Source organism: Tiliqua scincoides, chromosome 1 (assembly GCF_035046505.1).
Source record: "Tiliqua scincoides isolate rTilSci1 chromosome 1, rTilSci1.hap2, whole genome shotgun sequence".
NCBI lineage: Eukaryota > Metazoa > Chordata > Lepidosauria > Squamata > Scincidae > Tiliqua > Tiliqua scincoides.
In genome coordinates, this window is record NC_089821.1 from 300,835,915 (window position 1) to 300,858,706 (window position 22,792).

At 42.1% G+C, this 22,792-nt stretch overlaps 1 protein-coding gene across 1 annotated transcript in view; it reads left to right on the plus strand.

The window, feature by feature from the left end:
• The window catches only part of DYNC1H1 (dynein cytoplasmic 1 heavy chain 1), a 68,177-nt gene extending 47,038 nt beyond the window's left edge, over positions 1-21,139 (plus strand). The window contains exons 44-78 of the mRNA XM_066629163.1: positions 590-723; positions 1,289-1,403; positions 1,497-1,658; positions 2,087-2,301; positions 2,413-2,617; positions 2,841-3,014; positions 3,117-3,236; positions 3,335-3,455; positions 3,732-3,927; positions 4,628-4,745; positions 4,961-5,176; positions 5,873-6,085; positions 6,634-6,761; positions 6,959-7,112; positions 8,074-8,220; positions 8,306-8,456; positions 8,899-9,152; positions 9,246-9,380; positions 9,738-9,832; positions 10,453-10,627; positions 11,215-11,290; positions 12,750-12,910; positions 13,593-13,704; positions 13,792-13,852; positions 13,995-14,118; positions 14,581-14,694; positions 15,519-15,689; positions 16,077-16,294; positions 16,383-16,486; positions 17,625-17,836; positions 18,099-18,252; positions 18,833-18,975; positions 19,690-19,858; positions 20,519-20,646; positions 20,766-21,139. Coding sequence (XP_066485260.1) covers positions 590-723; positions 1,289-1,403; positions 1,497-1,658; positions 2,087-2,301; positions 2,413-2,617; positions 2,841-3,014; positions 3,117-3,236; positions 3,335-3,455; positions 3,732-3,927; positions 4,628-4,745; positions 4,961-5,176; positions 5,873-6,085; positions 6,634-6,761; positions 6,959-7,112; positions 8,074-8,220; positions 8,306-8,456; positions 8,899-9,152; positions 9,246-9,380; positions 9,738-9,832; positions 10,453-10,627; positions 11,215-11,290; positions 12,750-12,910; positions 13,593-13,704; positions 13,792-13,852; positions 13,995-14,118; positions 14,581-14,694; positions 15,519-15,689; positions 16,077-16,294; positions 16,383-16,486; positions 17,625-17,836; positions 18,099-18,252; positions 18,833-18,975; positions 19,690-19,858; positions 20,519-20,646; positions 20,766-20,894 — 5,304 coding nt within the window. The 3' untranslated portion in view covers positions 20,895-21,139. The remainder of the gene's footprint in view (positions 1-589; positions 724-1,288; positions 1,404-1,496; positions 1,659-2,086; positions 2,302-2,412; positions 2,618-2,840; positions 3,015-3,116; positions 3,237-3,334; positions 3,456-3,731; positions 3,928-4,627; positions 4,746-4,960; positions 5,177-5,872; positions 6,086-6,633; positions 6,762-6,958; positions 7,113-8,073; positions 8,221-8,305; positions 8,457-8,898; positions 9,153-9,245; positions 9,381-9,737; positions 9,833-10,452; positions 10,628-11,214; positions 11,291-12,749; positions 12,911-13,592; positions 13,705-13,791; positions 13,853-13,994; positions 14,119-14,580; positions 14,695-15,518; positions 15,690-16,076; positions 16,295-16,382; positions 16,487-17,624; positions 17,837-18,098; positions 18,253-18,832; positions 18,976-19,689; positions 19,859-20,518; positions 20,647-20,765) is intronic.
• Positions 21,140-22,792: the final 1,653 nt, after the last annotated feature.

The window sequence follows — 22,792 nt, forward strand, 5'->3', positions numbered from 1 at the left end:
AGAAAAAATCCATTACGGGTTACAAGCCATGATGTGTATGTACAACCTCCTGATTTTAGAAATGGGCTATATCAGAATGCCAGATGCAAGGGAGGGCACCAGAATGAGGTCTCTTGTTATCTGGTGTGCTCCCTGGGGCATTTGGTGGGCCGCTGTGAGATACAGGAAGCTGGACTAGATGGGCCTATGGCCTGATCCAGTGGGGCTGTTCTTTTGTTCTTATTGGAGGATATATGTTGCTTTTAATTTATGCAAATGCCTCCTGTGTGTGGCTTTTTCCATTCTTGTCCCATAACTGAAAAACTCTTGCAAAATTTCATTAAACATTTAAGTTGATACTCATTCTCATGCACCACCTTGCTTCGGGGAAAAAGTGTTGGGCTATTACCCATCCTCTTCCTTCTGCAGGAAAGGATAAGGTTAATAACTGGTTGACATGAGGCTGTCATTGAAGGAGGGTTGTATTAGCAAACATGCAACCCTGCATCAAGACCTCGCCATAACCAAGGACACTTCCAAACCCGGGAACTCTATAATTTGCATATTTTCTGTTGAAATTACTTCTTAATTGTTTGTATTATCTCCTTAGGATTATATCCCAGTTGATCAAGAAGAGTTAAGAGACTATGTAAAAGCTAGACTGAAGGTTTTCTATGAAGAAGAGCTTGATGTGCCACTTGTGTTATTCAATGAAGTCTTGGATCATGTGCTCAGAATTGACAGGTATAATAAGCTGATTTTTGTAAATACTTTCCTGGTAAATAGCATCTTGACAAATGTATTGGATTGTATCCAAAAGTTCCCCCTTCTAGAGGAAAAGAGCCTTTGGATTACAACCCTTTTTGTTTACTTAAATCTGTCCACTTGAGACACTTGGCCAACAGTCTGAGGCAAAGAGGCAAAGAAGGAAGGCCCATAGCCAGGGAGACAGACCAGGGACAGACTGCACTTGCTCCTGGTGTGGAAGGGATTGTCACTCCCGGATTGGCCTTTTCAGCCACACTAGACGCTGTGCCAGAACCACCTTTCAGAGCGCAATACCATAGTCTTTCGAGACTGAAGGTTGCCAATATATATATAAAATCTGTCCAACTTTTATTTACAAAGAGGATACAGTTTTTCTTACCTAGTACAGTAGACTTTGAACAAATTCATGAAGAAGAATGATGCTTACAGCTGTTACATTTATAACCTGGCATTTAAGGACTGTATTTATTGAGTAGGGAAGGGAGATGGGTTTACCGTTTAAGTCAGTACTACCTTTCCCTAAGACAGTTTCTCGTTCCAGAATCTTCCGTCAGCCTCAGGGACACTTGCTTCTCATTGGTGTCAGTGGAGCAGGGAAAACTACTCTGTCACGATTCGTGGCTTGGATGAATGGCTTGAGTGTCTACCAAATAAAGGTTGGTATACTGCCTCCAAACAGAAGAACATCAGTTTGAATTTCCTGTAGCGTTAAGCTTGGGTTTGACATAACTTATGACTAATGTCCATAGGTGCATAGGAAGTACACTGGTGAAGATTTTGATGAAGATCTGAGAACGGTTCTGAGACGATCTGGCTGCAAGAATGAGAAAATAGCATTCATAATGGATGAATCGAACGTACTTGATTCTGGATTCCTGGAGAGAATGAATACTCTTCTGGCTAATGGAGAGGTAACCTAGCTATAGGCAGAAGTCAACAAAGGCTGGACATTTTGTCCTTCCCTTTAAAAGAGCAAGTAAACAATGGGCAAAGGATGTGGTCTGGTTTCATAAGTAAGTAGAAGCACTACCTTTTGAGTAGAACAGAAGCTAGTTTGCTCCCAAATACTGCAACCAAGCTGGTTGTGAATATTAACTTGCCATGCAGCCTTGGACACTTTGGAAGGAAGGACATTCAGTCAGTTTTCAGGAATTCTCATCACCAGTTACCTTTTGAGTTCTCATATTTCTAATACCCCATTCTAAGAGGGTCCGGTATTTTATAATGGCTTTTTCAGAAATTTTGTGCAATGCATAAACAGAACAAAAACTTCTCTAAATGCAGCATTGAGTTCATTGCATAGATTGGACTGAGTAATGTACGTATCCTCATTTTTAAGGTTCCTGGTCTGTTTGAAGGAGATGAATATGCCACACTTATGACTCAGTGTAAGGAAGGAGCTCAGAAGGAGGGCTTGATGCTGGATTCACATGAAGAACTCTATAAATGGTTCACCAGCCAAGTTATTCGCAATCTCCATGTGGTCTTCACCATGAACCCATCTTCAGAGGGTTTGAAGGACAGAGCAGCTACATCTCCAGCCCTCTTCAATAGGTACGCAAGTAACTTCCTATTGAATCTGCCCATTGACACATTGTGTATTTTTACATAAAATAAACTAAATATGCATATGCAGACTCTTCAGAGGCTGTCTTTTTGCCTTAGATGTGTCTTGAACTGGTTTGGAGACTGGTCAACTGAGGCACTTTATCAAGTTGGCAAAGAATTTACTAGCAAAATGGATCTTGAAAAGCCAAACTACCATGTGCCAGACTATATGCCAGTTGTCTATGACAAGCTACCACAACCACCCACACACAGGGAAGCTATCGTGAACAGCTGTGTGTTTGTTCATCAGACCCTCCATCAGGTAGGTTCACCCTCTACGTTTTTTCTAATCTCCTTGGAATTGTGATGTTTACAAAATGCTACGAAATGGTCATAGGTTGTCTTTCTACAAAATGGTCATAGGTTGTCTATGAAATGGTCGAAATGGTCATAGGTTGTCTTTCATTTTCTGTCTTAAATATCCTTGTTTGTATAAAACACGCTGTTTTTGTGTATCAATTACCAATCCCCCCCCCCCCCGGCAGGCAAATGCTCGTCTTGCAAAACGTGGAGGTAGGACAATGGCAATCACTCCTCGTCATTATTTGGACTTTATCAACCACTATGCCAACTTGTTCAATGAAAAAAGGAGTGAGCTGGAAGAGCAGCAGATGCATTTGAATGTTGGTCTTAGAAAGATCAAAGAAACTGTTGATCAGGTATAAACCTTGAATCAGGGGAGTTGGAGTGGGGAAGAATTGGCAGCTGAAGGCATGAAAGCTGTCTTGGGTAGACTTTAATTGAGAATCTATCAATTGCAGGTAGAAGAACTGCGCCGCGACTTAAGGATAAAAAGCCAGGAGTTGGAAGTCAAGAATGCAGCTGCTAATGACAAATTGAAAAAGATGGTGAAAGATCAGCAAGAAGCAGAGAAGAAAAAGGTGAAAACAATAATAAATAAATGCATGTTGTTTCACGTTGTCCTAAAAGCTCTCAGTAGTGAGCATAAGGATGTAACTCTGATGTGTCTTGTTATTAGGTTATGAGCCAAGAAATCCAAGAGCAATTACACAAACAACAAGAAGTCATTGCAGACAAGCAGATGAGTGTAAAGGAAGATCTTGATAAAGTGGAGCCTGCTGTCATTGAGGCCCAGAATGGTATGTGAATCTTGCCCGCAGCTTATGAAAATGCATCCTTTGAGTTCCAATCTAAAGTCTGCTGCAGACAATAGTAATCATGCTTTTGGATAAATGCTTTCAACAGTAGCGGGTGTTGAGGGATGAAGTGCCTGGTTGATTTGTATTGATTTTTTAAAATGATTTTGTGCTGTAGCTTAATCCTTTTCTCCAGACATGCTAATCACTTCTCTGTTTGCTGTTTTCTCCCAAATCAATGTCTTTCTCTGCTGGCTGATCGGGTTTGCTCCTGCCTAGCTGTCAAATCAATAAAGAAGCAACATCTGGTGGAGGTCCGCTCTATGGCCAACCCACCTGCAGCAGTGAAGCTGGCGCTAGAGTCAATCTGCCTGCTCTTGGGTGAAAGTACAACTGATTGGAAACAGATACGTTCCATCATAATGAGGGAAAACTTCATCCCAATCATTGTAACCTTTTCTGCTGGGGAGATCAGGTGAATACTTGCAAGTACACAATAGCTACTGCTGGGAACAGAAAGAAATTGTTCATGGAGACTTGTGGAATATATAACATAAAGCTTCCAACTAAAGACTATTTGTAGGATTTGAGTTCTACTTTAGATAAGTGAACAAATCTTGCCTTCCTTTCTTTTTCAGAGGCTGTGAACTCTTGGAGATAGTAATGTGCTGTTGGATGAAATGTTCAGTATAAAATCCACCGAGATACAGAACGCTTGTTCCGCTCCTAATAATCACAGTGTAGCTTTAATTTGTCATTGGCTAAATCTTGGCCTGGGAACTAAATTTCTTTCTCCCATTCCTAGCAGTAGCCTTAAACGTTTGTGTCGCATGCTGAATGCTTTTTTCCATCCCCTTAATAGCTGTGAGCTCTATAAAGAAGCAGCACCTTGTTGAAGTAAGAGCCATGGCCAACCCACCTGCTGCAGTAAAGCTGGCCTTAGAATCCATCTGTCTCCTGTTGGGTGAGGAGACCAGTGACTGGAAAAAGATCAGGCCAGTTATTCTCAGAGATAATTTCATCAGCAGCATTGTCAACTTTAATATTGAAGATATGAGGTATTTGGTTTTTAGCGTTGCCTAACAAGGTGATGGGATCATTTGCACGTGCTGAGTGATGCAACATGCCTGTCCTTGCATTTCTTAGACTTTACTTTCCCCTCCCCCCTTCTCCAGTGATGCCATACGTGAGAAGATGAAAAAGAACTACTTGTCAAATCCAAGTTATAATTACGAAATTGTGAACAGAGCATCTTTGGCCTGTGGTCCTATGGTAAAATGGGCTATTGCACAGGTAAATATCTCATGTTTATTAAATCAGGAGGGGAGTTAGAAGTATGCAATACCTTAGAAAATCTGTAGTATTTTGGTGGTGTTGCTGAGATGGTTTTCTTTCTTTTTCTATTTAATTTGGCAAATGACTTGTAATCCCAGTGTCTTGCAAATGGAAATGTTTTTAACTAGGCTCCACGATAAGCATTCTAAAATGAACTGGTTCTTGTTCCCTAGCTGAACTATGCTGACATGTTGAAGCGAGTAGAGCCCTTGCGAAATGAATTGCAGAAACTGGAGGATGATGCCAAAGACAACCAGCAAAAGGCGAATGAAGTAGAACAGATGATCAGAGACCTGGAGGCTAGTATTGCCCGTTACAAAGAAGAGTATGCTGTGCTGATTTCTGAGGCTCAAGCTATCAAGGCAGATCTAGCTGCTGTAGAAGCAAAGGTAAGAAAACTCTCTGCTCAGCGTTCTCTTGCTTGCTTAGAAACTCGTGTTAGGGGCTGCTCTTCTGGCACACCTTAGTGAATAGCCTTTTGTGTATGTTACACCACATTGCATGTTTCCATAGGACATCTCTGAATGAGTTCAGACTTGTGAATGACGATGTTGGGCATAGATTCTATTCTAGACATGAAACATATCTAATCAGGTGGACAGTGTCACCTGGGCTAAGCATTTGGGCCCAACACAGCTCACCCCTTTTTATGAGCACTAAACTCAATTTAAACGGATCAGTGAAAGGTTTTCAGAAAGCTGTTTTGAAAGCATAAAAAAGGAATTCAAAAAATAGCTGAATATTGTAAGATGCTTTAAACTTAAACTGCTGTATTGTTACATTTAGTTCAGACAAGTTTTAAATCTCAACATTGACTGTATATATTTAGCTAGAAAGTGGAAAATCACAAGCATGGCTTCAATAAGAATTAGGGGACTTGTGGAAATATTTGTAGCCAAGAACACTGAGTCCATAGGTGTAAAGTGTGTTTACATTGCAGGTCTTCCAAATATTGAAGCAGATGTGTGCTTCTTCTGAAAACCTGGCTCTAAATCTGATGAAACAGTAAATGTCTTGAAGTTCACATAGAATACTGCAGTGATCTTCGTTAAACCTTTGTTTAAATGTAATCTTTTCACTTCCAGGTCAACCGTAGCACAGCTCTGTTGAAGAGTCTGTCTGCAGAACGTGAAAGATGGGAAAAGACCAGTGAAACCTTCAAGAACCAGATGTCCACCATTGCAGGCGACTGTTTACTCTCAGGGGCCTTCATTGCTTATGCTGGTTACTTTGACCAACAGATGCGTCAAAATCTGTTCACAACATGGTCCCATCACTTGCAACAAGCAAATATTCAGGTAAAAAAAATCCTATGTCATACAGTCACTCTTGTTGACTTGAAAGCATTCCAGCCTTTCCCAGTCTTCATGTGTGTGACCCACTCTTGTTGAATTTAGTGCAGCTAGAGTATGTTTTGGGGGGGGGGGGGTTTTCCCATGCAGCCAGCTTATAGGGCCAGGTCGCTTAGCCTCTGTGTATTCAGACCATTGTCGGTCAGTCCCAGATGTATAATGATATTGGGTAGTATTTTAGGCGGGACAACTTTTTTAATTAAATATTTTTAAAAGGCGATAAGAGGACAGAGCATCAGGCAGACTTCATCATAACCTCTTATTCTAACCATTTTGATGACAATCTGTACCTACTTAGACTTAAATTGTAGTCAAGACTAGGTGGAGCTACAGCAGGAAATGCCATGCCATGAGATTCCTGTATTCTCATGGGCAGCCAGCAGGTCATTTCTGACACACAGACAAATGCAGCAGAAAGGGATCAATAAGTTTGTTTAGCCGTGAATGTTTGTTCTTATACTTTATATTATGCTAATACAATATTTCCTCTACAGTTCCGTACAGATATTGCAAGGACTGAATACCTGTCCAATGCAGATGAACGCCTTCGCTGGCAAGCAAGTTCTCTACCTGCAGATGACCTGTGCACAGAAAATGCAATCATGCTCAAGCGATTTAACAGGTAAACTCATTTTTCTCCATGCATTTTGTGCACAGTTATGCCTTTTTAAAATGCTACTGAAAATACCACTTAAGCACTTCTGCCTGTCCTTCTGTTCCAGACTCTGATACATAAAACTATTCAAACATGTTGAGGTATTTGCGTTTTTCTGTTGGGATCCCTAAATGTTAACTAAAGCTGTTTAAATTTTTCTGTAGGTATCCTCTAATCATTGATCCTTCAGGTCAAGCTACAGAATTTATTATGAATGAATACAAGGATCGTAAGATCACCCGCACTAGCTTCTTGGATGATGCTTTCAGGAAGAATTTGGAGAGTGCGTTACGATTTGGTAATCCTCTGCTTGTCCAGGTTAGTTGCAGCTGCACACTTAAATACTTTCACGCTTGCACTCTGCCTGCTATGGGCTAATTTCACTTGACTTTTGTAAAAGGAAATCAGCACTTTGTAAATGTGTGTAATAAATACAAGTAAAATAGTCCTATGCATAAATATAGGAGAAGTCCATGTGGTCCTGACATGGTTCAGGTGCTGTTCCCTAGCATGTCATACTTCATAGTCAAACATCCTTCGGCACCACTAAAACCAGTAAGAAAAAGCCCAAATAACTAGATTGCAGCCAGTGGTATATATGAGGTTTTACAATGTCCATCTTTTTCTGACTATATAACTTTGTGGTTCTGCATATCACGGGCAAACTGACTGCATAGTGTTTGAGTTTCTTCTGTTCATCCTTGTCACTGGTAATTTAGTGCAGCTAGAGTATGTTTTCTGGGTTCCCTTTCTTGTAGATATAAACAGAGTTCTTGAGGTTACTTCTTCTCATGTGGGTCCCTGTCATTGGTGGACCCACACTAAAAATAGTTTGTGCAGCTTTTCTAAATTTCTGGGAAAAATATTTGAAAAAGTCCCTAGACATAAAAGCTGCACAGCAAATTGAAAGCTGTGTTAGTACATGACCAATTGTGAGGTCTTTTGAATTCTGGCCACTGGTTTCTACCTGTCTGAAAAAAAAAAAATGAAAATGATAATAAAGTGTGTAAGGTTGAACACTGTGGGTACAGATTGCTTGAACAGCAGCCCTCCATGCCACGTAGCAAACTGGTTTTGAAATGAGAGGGCTAGTCAAAGTATTTGATATAGCACGAGAGCTTACTATTCAAAGACAAGCATGTCTAAAAACTTGGTCTGCTTAAAGTAACTTCATAAACCCTCTTTTGTGTGTGCCTTGTGGTTACAACTGGCTCAAGAATTTCAAGTCCACTGAATATAAATAACGCTGCTTATTTTCCACCCTTAATTTCTTGTGCAGGACGTGGAAAGCTATGACCCTGTTCTGAATCCTGTACTGAACCGTGAAGTCCGCAGAACTGGTGGTCGAGTTCTTATTACCCTGGGTGATCAGGACATTGATTTGTCGCCATCCTTTGTCATTTTCCTCTCCACCAGGGACCCAACAGTAAGGAACTAACGTTATATCAGAACATTAATTTCTGAAGCGGAGGGACTATTAAAAGTGATCCTGGTGTGTATTTGCTTTATAGGTTGAGTTCCCACCAGATCTCTGCTCTCGTGTGACATTCGTCAACTTCACAGTCACTCGTAGCAGCTTACAGAGCCAATGTCTAAATGAAGTGCTGAAAGCTGAAAGACCAGATGTGGATGAAAAACGGTCTGATCTCCTCAAACTTCAAGGTACGGTGTAGCGCCCTCTTCAAAATTTGATTTCTCATTCCCATAGGCCAGTGGTTTCCACAGTGTGCGTTGCGGTGCCTAAAGGTGCCACAGCAAACTCACGGGGCGCCGTGGGATGTCCTGGCTGGCCTCTTCCCAGCTGCCTGAGGCACCACCATCTTGGATTGTGCAGTGCCCGGCAAAGCAGGGAAGAAGAGGCCTCTACAAAAGAAAGGCGCCATAACCACAGTCAGTTTAGGAACTGCTGCTGTAGGCAGTTAAAAGACTTCAGTAACCCATTTCTGCCCAGCCCAAAGGTATACACTTAATTCCTATTGCGTATATGCAGCATTGGGCAGAAATTGCTTAATTCTGTACTTCAGTTGTTCTGGCTGAAAGCTCACTTCATGAAGTGTTGCACACTTGCGCATTGTGGCTTAAAGTCATATTTTGTTTTTTAAAGGTGAATTCCAGCTGCGTTTGCGGCAGTTGGAGAAATCCCTTCTTCAAGCTCTCAATGAAGTGAAAGGACGAATCCTGGATGATGACACCATCATAACTACACTGGAGAATCTGAAAAAAGAGGCAGCTGAGGTCACCAGGAAAGTCGAGGAAACAGACATTGTCATGCAAGAGGTGGAGACAGTGTCTCAGCAGTACCTCCCTCTTTCTACTGCATGTAGCAGTATCTACTTTACAATGGAGTCATTAAAACAGGTACAAGAGGATTGCTACCCTATCCTCTACTTTTTAACCAGTAAACTATTTTTCTGCCATTTTGACAGTGTTTTTCTTAAACTCTTCCTCTAGATACACTTCTTGTACCAGTATTCTCTCCAGTTTTTCCTGGATATCTATCACACTGTCCTGTACGAGAACCCTAATTTGAAGGGGATTACAGACCATACCCAGCGTCTTTCCATCATCACAAAGGATCTCTTCCAGGTACAGCAGAAGCATTTCATGCTTTGAAGTATTTTTAAAAGCTTTCAGTATTCATAGGATACTTACCCCTGCTAACTGGGTAAGAGGCACTCTTTCAAGTGGGTGCTCCTCTTTTTAGCAGGGGGAGAGTAACGAGCCCACATCACCCCAGCAGTGTCTTTTCTAGTGGCTGTCTGCTGATGTTCTTTTGCATCTTTTTAGATTGTGAGCCCTTTTGGGACAGGGAGCCATCAGTTATTTGATTTTTCTCTGTAAACCGCTTTGTGAACTTTTAGTTGAAAAGCGGTATGTAAATAGTGTTAATAATAATAGGATGCTTTTGGTCATGCTAATCTTCCTCAATTTTTTCTTACCTAGGTGGCTTTCAATAGAGTTGCTCGTGGCATGCTGCACCAGGATCACATAACGTTTGCTATGTTGTTGGCCAGAATTAAACTGAAAGGCACTATTGGGTAAACTTTGAAATTCTCATTTCTTTAGGTGTGACTTGATTTTTTTAAACTTTTATAAATGCAAACAGTGGTGTAAAGCAGTAAAGTTGAAATAAAACAATGGCACAGTACGTACTTTCAAGCACACTGATTGATCTCACCTAATGTGATTTAGGATCTGGACAGATTGAAGATTATCTTAATTTTTGATGTGATGTTGCTCTTGTGCCTCCACATTTGACACTTGTGGGTACTGGAACATCAGTATGACTTTTGTTTTTTTTCATTGGTTACCTGACCATGATAAATTCCAGACCTTTACGGGAGGAGTCAGTCAGAAATACCAACTTGGATTTGTCTCATGAAAAAACAAACTGCAAACTTTCTGCAAGAGTAAAAACCCTTTGCAAGAAACAGCAGTTGAAGGGTTACTTTTTGTTAATGTAAAACAGCTGTCCACTATATATAATGTTTCCATGATTAGAAGTGTCTTGAGTAGCAGAGTGTCCACCTACTTTCACTCCTGTGTCGGGCAGGGACTTGAAAAATTCTTTTCTGGTGTCTGGGACCTGGAAGTAATATTTTGAGGGGGTTATCCTGGAATTGTCCTTGATGTGAGTTTCTTCTGTTTTCCCTTGAAGAGAACCTGCCTATGATTCAGAATTCCAGCACTTCTTACGAGGGAAAGAAATAGTGCTCAGCAGCGGCGCTCTCCCCAAAGTCAGTGGCCTGACTATAGAACAACTGGAAGCCATGATGCGACTGAGTTGCCTTCCTGCATTTAAGGATCTGGTTTCTAAGGTCCAAGCTGATGATGTACGTAGATGCTTAAAACAAGATACCCATCCCCTCACCAGACCAAAGGAGGTTTCTGATTGAAGTGGGGAGAGGGGTGCATTTTTACCCAGGTTTTTTGTTAGGAAAGCTTCGTGACTTCGTTTTCTACCCTGATAACTTGTTTGGAAAAAGCACAGTCAACCTTGTACAAATTGCTAATAGTATGTGGACTAGGTAGCCAGTTGAGATTACTGATACGGTCACCCTGGGGAGTCACAATTAATAGGAATACAAATACGTAGGAAGGGAGGGAATTTACGTGTATGCCCTATCTAAGTGGGAATGGTTAGAGGAGATAAATCAAGAAAATTAAGCGCTTGGGTGAAGAACCCAGCAGGTGATGTCTGTTTTCTAAGCAAGGTAAGGCCCAACTGGGATAATGGATAGCCCTCCATGCGGAGGAGACTGCAGACCCCAAATACCCAGCCCTACCTAGTGCTTGTGCAAGGGCATTCCGATACAGTTACAAATGCCAGGGAACTGTTGGTGGCCCTTAGTCTAACATGAGGTTCTTATTTGTTGCATCACAGCTAACAGATATTTTTGCATCTGTTCTTGATTTCCAGCAATTCTGCATTTGGCTAGATAGCAGTTCACCAGAACAGACAGTACCATATCTTTGGACTGAAGACAAACCTGCTAGTAAGTTCTGTATAACCTTTGTCTCATTTCTGGATGAATTTATGTATTCAGGTAGAGAGAGGTGAGAAATGGATATAATTTTTCTGTATGACTCCAAGTGATAAGAAGATACAGGTAGAGTCTCATTATTCACGTGGGTTTGGTTCTCAGAACTCACTGGATGGTGCAAATCAATTAGAAAAACAAAGTCCCTTTGCTCAGGTGATTTAAAAACAGCCCTGATGACCTTGGTGATGTTAAGATAGTCTTAATGACTCTATCTCAACAATCAGTCTCTCTCTAGGTGCTTAGAAAGGATTATCTTTCTTTCATGTTCAGGAAGAAGGGAGGGGGTCATGTTCAGGGAGAAAGGAGGAGGTCGCTTGGGAAGAGAAAGATTGATGGATTGTCAGCTGGCTGCCCTCTCTCTAACTATTGTAAAGGACTGCTTTCTTTAATTTAAAGGGCCCTTCTCATCATGTTGAGATAAAAATCTCTACAACAGTAAGAAAAGCATTTTAAACGGGTGCATTTTTCCCCTTCTCCAGGGATCAGCACATTCCTTCTCATTTGCAGTGGCCATTCGTGTTGAGTCAAATCCATATATAACACGGTTGGGCTTGTATTTGGAGGGGTGGGTGGGTACGGGAGGTGAATTTATTTCTTCTAACACTTGTATTCTCCCCCTCTGTCAGAAAGCCCACTTGCAGCACAAAATTGAAAACAATAAATTAAAATGTATTAAAACAGGTCAAGAGAGAACATAAGAAATAGCAAGTAAAAGTTGATTCAGACCAAAGGCTGACTCTTTTGAAGCTTTAAAATGCCTTTAGGTTGCGACTTAGCTGCTTGCTGAAAGATGAGCACCATCGTAGCTGCTCTGGCCTTCCATAGAAGGGCATTCCACAACCCCACCTCCAGAATGTCTCCTGAATAAAGATTAAAAAAGGAGACAACAGAAGAGTAAACAAAGAACTTGGACATGCTCCCTACCCCTTATCCATCTGGTCTTTTATACATCTTCCCACTGATCTTAGACTGAGTACATTCAGAAGCCAGCTAGCAGCCCTAGCAACAGTGTTCCTCACTGGACTTCCTGTCTGCAGTTTCTGCCTCTGAAATCACAGGCTGTGAGCTCCTAGGGACAGAGACTTTTTTCTTGCTTTTGTGACACCGTATACATAGATGGTGTGATACGTATAAATCGCAATAATAAATGGCTCAGGGTGCAAGTTGCTGACATCCTTTATCCAGTACTCCACAGAAAGCAAAATATGTAGGAGCTCAAGGCCATCTTGCCCTGCATTGGATTAAAATGTAGTGCTAACATCTGTAGAAGCTCTGGAGAAGTTCTTGCTCTGGATACATTACATTAAAAGTGGGGGAGATGAGGTGGTGGCAAGTAACAACAGGACAGCTGTTTGCTTTTTGAAACTAGAACCAAGCACTGATGTTTTTCCCCCTTTCTCCTTGGTCTCAGCGCCCATTGGACAGGCCATCCATCGCTTGCTTCTGATTCAGGCCTTCCGCCCTGACCGCCTGTTGGCCATTGCACATCATTTTGTGTCCACAAATCTTGGAGAAAACTTCATGTCTATCATGGAGCAGCCCTTGGATCTGGCACACATTGTCGGTACTGAGGCAAGTACCCATATAAGTTGCTCTCTGCTCTGTTCCATGTCACTTTTGGGGGGAGGCTGTGCTTGAGGCTATGTTAAATATCAGTGCTGGATACTTTCCAGTCCTCTAGCACAGAGGTTAATTTGAAGATTACTTTTTTTGGTGAGATCAGCAATTTCACAATTGAGTTACTTAATAACTTGGGTGGATTCCATCTGGACCCAGTGTTTGTTTTTCTTTGTTTAGTTTGTCAGTTCAGTCTTTCTTTGTCAGTTCTAATGAATTTGGTTCATCAGACTCTGTCCCTAGGAAGGTCAGTTCAGGCATGGGTATCTGACTTACATCAGATAATTACACACTTCAGAAGGGAGAGTTTTCTCTCAAAAATGCAATTTTTGAGGACGCAATCCTAACCCCTTATGTCAGTGTTTTTCAGCACTGGGGGACGTGGGACGTGTGCTGCATTTTCAGCCAGTGGGACGTGTGCTGCATTCTGCAGTTGGGTGTCACTCACAGAGGCCTTCTCAAAGTAAGGGAATGTTTATTCCCTTAGAGCTGCATTGCCCGTATGTCTGTGCTGGAAAGCACTGACAATAAGGGGTTAGGATTGCGCCCTAAGAGTCATAAGGAAAAAGAATCAATTTCTGCAGGTAGTATGGAAGGTAACCTGCCTATCCTGATTTTTTCGTCTCCTGGTTATTAGGTGAAACCCAGCACTCCTGTGTTGATGTGCTCTGTACCTGGTTACGACGCTAGTGGTCACGTGGAAGACCTTGCTGCTGAGCAAAACACTCAGATAACCTCTATTGCTATTGGTAAGACATTTAGCATTTTTGCCACCTTCCAAGACATTTAGAACAACTTAAAAGTTCAAATGCTAAATAGTAACTTTTTGCTTGTAGGTTCTGCTGAAGGTTTTAACCAAGCAGATAAAGCCATCAATACAGCAGTGAAGTCAGGAAGGTAGGTTCTGTTCTGCTTACTTAATTGGAGCTTTGTATATTGACTTGAAAGCTTCTTCATCTTTGAATGTTTTGATATCATTCATAATTTATTTTTAAAAAGCACAACTTAAGTGTTCTTTTGCATATTTATTTTGTTCTAGGTGGGTCATGCTAAAGAATGTCCACTTGGCACCTGGATGGCTGATGCAGTTGGAAAAGAAGCTACATTCTCTCCAGCCCCATGCATGCTTTAGACTCTTTCTCACAATGGAGATAAATCCAAAGGTTAGTGGCTCAGAATAAAAACTAGTTATTACCTGAGCTTTAACGGGCCATTTCTTTGGGAAGACATTTCTAGGACAGAGATGCTTCTTGAAAAGGTCAGAGACTGAGCTCATCCTTTATTTTTCATTCTTATCTATGTAAAGCTTCTCCCTCTAAAAGCCAGCTAATGCAGGAATTGGAAAGATGAGTGCACTGTGAAAAATCTCTCTAAGTCTTATCTGTTAGTAGGCTGCTTACCTTCATCACCTTCATATTGGTTGCAAACTGACTGCCAGTACTGTGATCTTCAGTCCAGATTGTATTTTTACTGAAAAGAAGGAAATTCTTTTAATCATAGAATAATAAATTGGTTAATGTCCAGTACAAGTGTGTCCTGGCGTAGCAGGTTTCCAAGCCAATTCTCATCAGAGAAAGAAGAGGAAAGAATCTTTCAATGTATAATGGGAGGGATCTGTGTTTTAGGTGCCAGTGAACTTGCTGCGAGCTGGAAGGATTTTTGTGTTTGAACCACCTCCTGGTGTGAAGGCCAACATGCTGAGAACCTTTAGTGGCATTCCGGTGTCGAGAATGTGCAAGGTAAGTTCTTGACATGGCACACACCCTGTAGTATATATGCAGTGCTACACATGGTAGCTCCTAAACATGTTGGTCTCAGTATCCATCAGAGTTAACTTGTGTTAGGACCTACCTTCTCCCACCCAGAAGTGGATGTCATTCATCCACAAACTCCTTGGGCTGTATTGGCCTCTGACCAATCACTGAAGTACTGCTTAAAGTCATAAAGAGAAACCGAGACACCTCCCTAAGTGGGAATCTGTGTGCCAACCTTGCACAAAGAGCACGGATTTTCACCCTGCTGATCATATAGGTAAAATACAGTGCATTTTATGAAATGAAGGCTTGGAGAGCAGAGTAGACTACTGTAGTAGATACCTGCAACACCTGAGTCAATTATGCTTACCAAACCTTCTAAAACAGGAATATTATGTGGTGCTTTGCAGCTGCTTCTTCCAGTCCCCTCTCCATACATTTCCAAGGTAGTTCCAAACTGCAGAGGCGAGATCTTGCATTCTGCTTAGATAGTCATATGTGAGGTACCTGGACTGCATTAGCACAGTCCTTTTGCTGTCTCCTTTGTCTGTTCTCCTGAAGCAGGTTTTCTTATAGCAGTGCAAGCTAGGAGTAAGGAAAATAAAAAGCGGTTTATTCCATCTATACAGGGATAAAACGGATGTTGAATGACATACTTATTACTTTATTTTATGCCAATAAAAGGTTCCTGAATCTGAATTACCAGCAAGTATCACCAAGCAAGCATTAGTTTTGTTCCCCTAAATAGCTCATAATCTCATGGGTATCAGAGCAAAAAGGTGAAATGTCTTTGTTTTTCTGCCCCCCAGGCACCAAATGAGCGTGCCCGTCTCTACTTCCTCCTTGCGTGGTTCCATGCCATCATTCAAGAGCGTCTGCGATATGCTCCTCTTGGCTGGTCCAAAAAATATGAGTTTGGTGAATCTGATCTAAGGTCTGCATGTGATACTGTGGATACATGGCTGGATGACACAGCAAAGGCAAGTAAAATTGCAGGTGTCACATGTTTACATGTAAATGTAATATGCTTGAGTTTCTTTAAAGAGGTGGCAGTCTTTTTATTTTTAGCAGTGGTGTCCCAGCATTAGTGTCCGAGTGGCAGTTTGGGGTCTCCCGTGTATATTTTTAAGATTATCATCCCCTTTGGGGCAAAGAACCATCTTTTATTCTTTGCTGTGTAAACTGCTTTGAACTTTTTGAACCTGACCCAGAACTGAACTACTTTGAGCTTGAAAAGCAGTAAATCTGGGATATAGCGCTAAATTTAGTGGGTAGCAAAACACACACAATTATTTTGCAGCAACATTGTCAACCTATGCTTTACTATCCATAAGCGATTTCCTTTACAAAGCTGTCTCCCTCTCCAGGGTCGTCAGAATATCTCTCCTGATAAGATCCCATGGTCTGCTCTGAAGACTTTGATGGCTCAATCCATTTATGGAGGTCGCATTGATAATGAATTTGACCAGCGCTTGTTGAACACTTTCCTAGAGCGCCTCTTCACCACTCTGAGCTTTGACAGTGAATTCAAATTGGCTTGCAAGGTTGATGGGCATAAAGACATTCAGATGCCAGATGGAATCAGGTAATGAAGCATTACCTTTAGAAGGAAGGGCAAGTTGAGCTCCTCGTCCATAACCTGTCTGACCTTATCCGACATTGTCACTTGACAGGCGTGAAGAATTTGTCCAGTGGGTTGAGCTGCTGCCAGACACACAGACTCCATCCTGGCTCGGGTTACCAAACAATGCTGAGAAGGTTCTTCTCACCACACAGGGTAAAAATCTTGGTTTGCTTTGGTTTTCATAAAAGACAAAACTTAAAAACATGAAAGGATAAGGTATTACCCTGTTTTTATGAATATATTCACATCGTAGATCTGAAATATTGAAGGGATTTTAACATTTCATAGGATGACATCCTGGCTAGCATTTCATCTGTCAGAAGTTCCCTCTATGAACAGGAGGAGTATTTTGCTTGTAAAAGAGGTCCTGTGCAACTTGGACACTCCTTCCATTTGCTGAAGGAGCTCCTAGTGGCAGAAGCATTAGTTGGGATGTAATCTAGATCAGTGCACACTAAACGGCAACCCGCAGGCTGGATCTGGCGCTCTGCCTTTCCCTCCCCTGCATGAATAGAGCTTACCATTTCAGGGTGGAGGGGGTCAATGTTGCCATTGACCTCTGCCGCCATTTCTGTGTTCTGCTGCCCTAGCAGGCTCTGCACCAGAATTTCCTGGTAGACACAGTGGAGCAGAGTGAACATGGGGGGAGATCGACAGTGATAATGGCAGCCTCCCTGCCGGAACAGTAAGCTCCGGTCACACCTGGGAGGCTGTTTGCAGCGCGCAGTAGTTTCCAGTTTGGAGACTGCTGTCCTAGATGAATCAAAAGCTGAGATGGCATGCACAGTGTAGTAAATAAGGCGACAGGCCACAATAAAGGATGTGTAAATTGTGGTGTTTGGGAACCACTGTGTTAGAGGCTTACAAACTATGGGTCCATGGATCCACCGTCCACCAGTGAGTCATGACCAAATTTTTAGTGGTTTAGTGGAAACTGACAGGGTAGATCAGGCTATGAGTATCAAGGGTTAAGCGACCTGCTGCTTGGGGGGAGGGGGAGTACTGCTACCCAATCACCATTATAGCCACAGAGGCTTGAGTGGCTGGTACAATGAAACTTTGTTTTTAGGTGGGTTCCAGTGCTATAAAGTTTGGGAACCATTGCTCTAACGATATTGGCTCAGACTCCTAAAATTTCTCCGTGGTTTTCAAAGATCAGCTTAGATCAGAAGCTTGTTGAATTGGGAATTTAAAGTAAGCAAGTTGCATCTAGCAGGTGTTAGCACTTTTTAAGAAAAATACTATTTGACCTTTCAGTTGGAAAAAGTTGTTGCATGCCTTCTTCCTTTAGGCATTGATATGATTAGTAAAATGCTGAAAATGCAAATGTTGGAAGATGAAGATGACTTGGCCTATGCTGAGACTGAAAAGAAGGCACGAACGGACTCCACCTCGGATGGCCGCCCAGCCTGGATGCGGACACTGCACACTACAGCCTCCAACTGGCTCCATCTTATTCCGAAGAATCTGAATCACCTGAAGCGAACAGTGGAAAACATTAAGGTGAAATGCATCTTGGTAATTTTGGGGGAGGGGGAGGGAGAAGAAATGATGAAGAAAAGTGTATGGCAAAATAGCACATTAATATCAGTAGAAAATTGTTTATGAAACTTGGCCTCAAAAATTGAAATATGCTGATATTTCATCCCTTGTTCTGTCTGCTTGGAAAGGGTGGTGCAGGGACACACCAGTTCCCTCATCCTCATGAGTCAAGCCTCTTTGCTTCTAGGTTTCTTTAACATTTTGCTCTTCCTGTTCATATCAGGATCCATTGTTCAGATTCTTTGAGAGAGAAGTGAAAATGGGTGCCAAGCTCCTCCAGGATGTTCGTCAAGATCTTGCAGATGTGGTTCAAGTATGCGAGGGCAAAAAGAAACAGACCAACTACCTACGGACACTTATAAACGAGTTGGTGAAAGGTAGGCAATCTCAAGCTTTTTGGTAACACATGCATGGGGTTTTCTGGGTGATGGAGTCACACTGCTACTATTACTTACCCTTAATAGAAAATAGATTTAGAGAGTTGTCATAACTAAATACCTACATTAAACTGGAACTTGAACAAATCACAAAGGAAACTTGGTGCCATCAAGTGACTGGATATAGTACCCCATTGGACTCCCCATCTTTTAAAGAAGTGAACAATAGTTTTTGTAGTTCCTGATGTTTTCAGTGTAAACTTGAATGTTTGAAAGTTAGTATATGACGACCATGATAAAGCCAGTGAAGTTCTCTAATACTGGTTGCGATAATGACCTTCCTTTCAAATACTTCATGTGTGTGAGTAAACCAAAGTTTAGATGTCTGCTGTAGATCGGTGATCCATTCATATTACTTTCCATAGCCCAGGTGAGAACTTTTGTTTCTTTTTGGCTAGTGTGTAAATATGGATAGGAAGCAAAGATCCATACAGTGCTGCAGTTGTTTTCCAGTGAAGAAGGAACCGTCCAGCTAAGATGGTAGTCTCTTGTTCAAAAAAATTTCTACCTCCCTCTCTAGGCATCCTGCCTCGTAGCTGGTCTAACTACACAGTGCCTGCTGGGATGACAGTCATTCAGTGGGTGTCAGACTTCAGTGAACGCATTAAACAGCTGCAGAATATCTCCCAAGCAGCTGCTTCTGGTGGAGCCAAAGAATTAAAGGTAGGCCAGGCTGTCCTGTCTAGAAATTCAGTAATGCTAACACAAGGATGGACATGTAGAAGACTGTCAGTTGCCTTGATTTGAACCCGAACGTATTCATAAAGGGACTAATAATGGGCCACTTTATCCACTCAGGGGCATTGGAAAGCTGCTTGTGTTCAAGACAGTAGCATTCTGCCAGTGTGTGTGTGAAAAATCTCTGTGTGGTTCAGTCTGGCTTGCATTTCATAGCATCACAGTTGTCTAGTAGCGTCTCTTCAGAATATTTTCTGGACACAAACACCAACAAGGGAAAATACTATCTTTCGTAGTTTGAATCACATTATTCATTCCAGCACCTTTGGTTTACATTTCTCATGTTTTGTGCTGTATGGTTCTTGTGGAGGTTGTGAAGCTTCTGACAGTGACTGAGATCACATACTGTCATAGGATGTTTGCCTGCCAATAACTGAGTTGTCCAATTCCAAAGGGTGAAAGGCAGGCAAGCAGCTAGGTAAGGATATAAAAAGGTAGGCTGGAGGTGTAGAGGGCAGGCTTAAGAGGGCCAGTTGAAAATAGTTGTCCATAGGAATCGGAGCAAAGGGGGATGGCAAGTGAAGCAAGGAACACTGTGTGCAGCTTGATTTTGAAACAGTGAGCCAGATCCTTTACTGCAGGCCTTTAGTCTATGTACATAACTTGCTTAGTTGGTCTGTTTTATTTCCACGTTCACAGAACATCCATGTATGCTTGGGTGGGCTCTTTGTACCAGAGGCCTACATCACTGCTACAAGGCAATACGTGGCTCAAGCCAACAGCTGGTCCCTTGAGGAACTTTGCCTCGAAGTCAATGTTACAACAACTCAGAATGCTGTACTGGATGCCTGCAGTTTTGGAGTCACAGGTTAGTTGGAGCTGATGTTTCAAGAGTGACCACAAATTGTACACTCCTACTAGTGACGATGAAAAGAACATATACTGAACGTATAGTGGTAGAATACTTTAACTATGGGTGGTATCTAAGTCTCGGCTGGCCCAAGCACTAGCCACCTTTTACTTTTACCATCCAGTGCTCACACAAGAAGGGGAAAGTGTGTTCAATGTTGGTTTCTTTTGGCCCATTTCTCCCAATGTTGGTTTCTTTTGGCCCATTTCTTTTGGCCCATTTCTCTCCCTTTTTCTGCAGTTCCCAAAAAAGCCATTTCTGAGGGTTGGATCTCTGTTAGAAATCAGTTAGCTTTTTGTTCTGAATATGTTTTGTCCTAGCTTAAGCATTGAGAGCATAACTCCTAGCTTGTGGCACACTGGAGCAAATATTTCAGATATCTACAAATGGTTTGATTTTGTGTATGTCATTGGATGACACTGCACCATACTTGATAGACTTCGCCAAGATCAGACAAACATCTACAATATTTCCATAACCACCACCAACATCTGAGTGAAACTTGGGCATTCTGAAGTGTCCATGTATGTTTCATGGTAGCCTTTAGATGATTGGTGACTCTGCAATGGTGACTTGATATGTTTTTAAGACCCCAAATACCTTTTTCTCAACTTATAGGCCTGAAGCTTCAAGGAGCTACCTGCAATAATAACAAGCTATCCCTTTCCAATGCTATTTCAACAATACTGCCCATCACACAGCTTCGCTGGATCAAACAAACTAATGCTGATAAAAAGTCTAATGTGGTAAGTTAGCTTGTTCCAGTGCCAGGTTTTCAGTCGCACGGCCGCCATTCTGCTCTTTTTTGTGCAACAGCACACCTCCTCTTTCTATTAACAGTCACCTGAATTGGTTTGTCTTGCAGGTGACGCTGCCAGTTTATCTGAACTTCACTCGTGCTGACTTGATCTTCACAGTCGACTTTGAAATTGCTACCAAGGAAGATCCTCGGAGCTTCTATGAACGTGGTGTAGCAGTCTTGTGCACTGAGTAAAAAGTACTTGGAACTATATAGCATTAAAATACTATCTGTGATCTATTTCTAGAAAGCTATTTTAACACTGAAAGGCATAGTTAAGTTGTCAGATGGTTGTGTAGAGATGACTGAGATTAAGGTATTTGAAAAGTGAAAAGGACTTGATTGCTGGAAGGATTAGTTATGTTGTGTTAGATGGATTTAGGCAGATGTATTAATGTTGGACTAACTCTCGATGCAAAATAAATCTTTTTACAGCATGATTCCTGCGCTTGTGCTGTTTTTCTGAGCATTAAAGTTATCAATCTGTCTAAAATCCAACTGCATCTGCCCTGAGGGAAAAGGCCCAGAAGGGGGTGGTTAAGACCCAGGGCGTTCTCCCGTTTCCCATAGGTGTTGGTACTTTTGATCCTGGATGAAGGCACTCTGAGGCAGCGCTTACCACATTTTAGACAAACTTGCTTAAATACAGATCTAAGCAAAGAAATGCCAGGTAATGATGTCTAGGATCGGGCAGCCCCTGGCCCCTCTCTTCAGGGCTGAGGTAAGCAAAGTTCCCTTCAGGGTCTGGATCGTCTCCATAAGGCCGGGGTTGCTACCCCCTCTGGCCTTCCCCTCGACCCTGCTCCCACCTGGAGAGGAGCCACTTCCCCCCATGCTGCTCAGCCTCCTTATGAAGCCAGTCTCGGGCTGGGCCAGCCCCACCCCTTCTGGCCACGTGGCTGCTTGCTGCTCCCAGGAGGTACTAGGCCCTACTCCCAGGGAGGTGTCCTGCCTGGCACCCCAGTCCTGACAGTGCTTAGACCTTACTCCTGAGGAGGCCCCTACTCCTGAGGAGTTCCTGGCCACCTGGGCTGGGCCCCAGTGACACCTACATAATAAAATGACCCTTTATCTACCAGGTTCTCAAATTCATCACATTCTCTCACCCCCGTCACACTGGCCATAAAGTCATATGTTGCAGCGCCAATGACACAACCCAGGTTGGGAGAAGTAATGGAGGTTCTGCTGGGTTCCTTTCTCTTAACCACTTGGGGTAGTTTCTTGGATGACCCTTATATTCACATTACTCATCCTTTGTATCTTGGGCTAGAGAAGATACCATTACAGTTGGCTTCCTCCTTTTAGAGGGGTACACAGAGTTACTTAATTTGCTAAAAACGCTCTAAAATGGAACTGTTCTTATGTTTGTTAGTCCACCTTGACTTATCCCTCTCCCTACTTCATCATCTGGTTTGGCCAGTCTCTCCATTTCACAATCCTTCCACACCCTGTGTTCTGTTAATTTCCAAAAGGAAGGGAGAAAGGAGAGAGGAATCAGGCCTTAACCTGTGAGAAAATATTCTGAAGGGAGGAGAATAAAAAAAGAGGCTTAATACTAATGTTAAATCTATACCCCCAAATGGTATATCTCTTAAATAGGATAACTAATAAAATTGTCTCAGAAAAATTATCAGGCATTGAGCAGGCTGGAGACTGTCTGGCCAAAAATGGTGGAATTTTAATACTTTGATAAAATTCCAATACAGAATAAGTAATTGTGTGTTGTAATGTACTATGTCAGCATCACATTAGTTCATTCAGTTGATATGCTTCAGCCCCAGGCTTCTTATTTTTCCCCACCCTCAGTTCTCCCAATATTTCTGTAGTTATATTTTCTAGCCGCCTTGGGTGCCCTTCGGGGAGAAAGGCAGAATACAAATCTAATAAATAAAAGTTTAACTGAGGAAACATGACCACACGGTCTGCATTACACTACAAGCAAGACAGCCTAGAGATGGAATAGAATCAACTCTTAAAAAGTAGAAATGACTTTTTAAAAGCAAATATTTGATAGTAGACCAACAAATTGGAGAGGTCATCAATTGAAGCCCCTTCCCAGAAATTTTCAGTTGATCTGCTCCATCAGTCCTTAC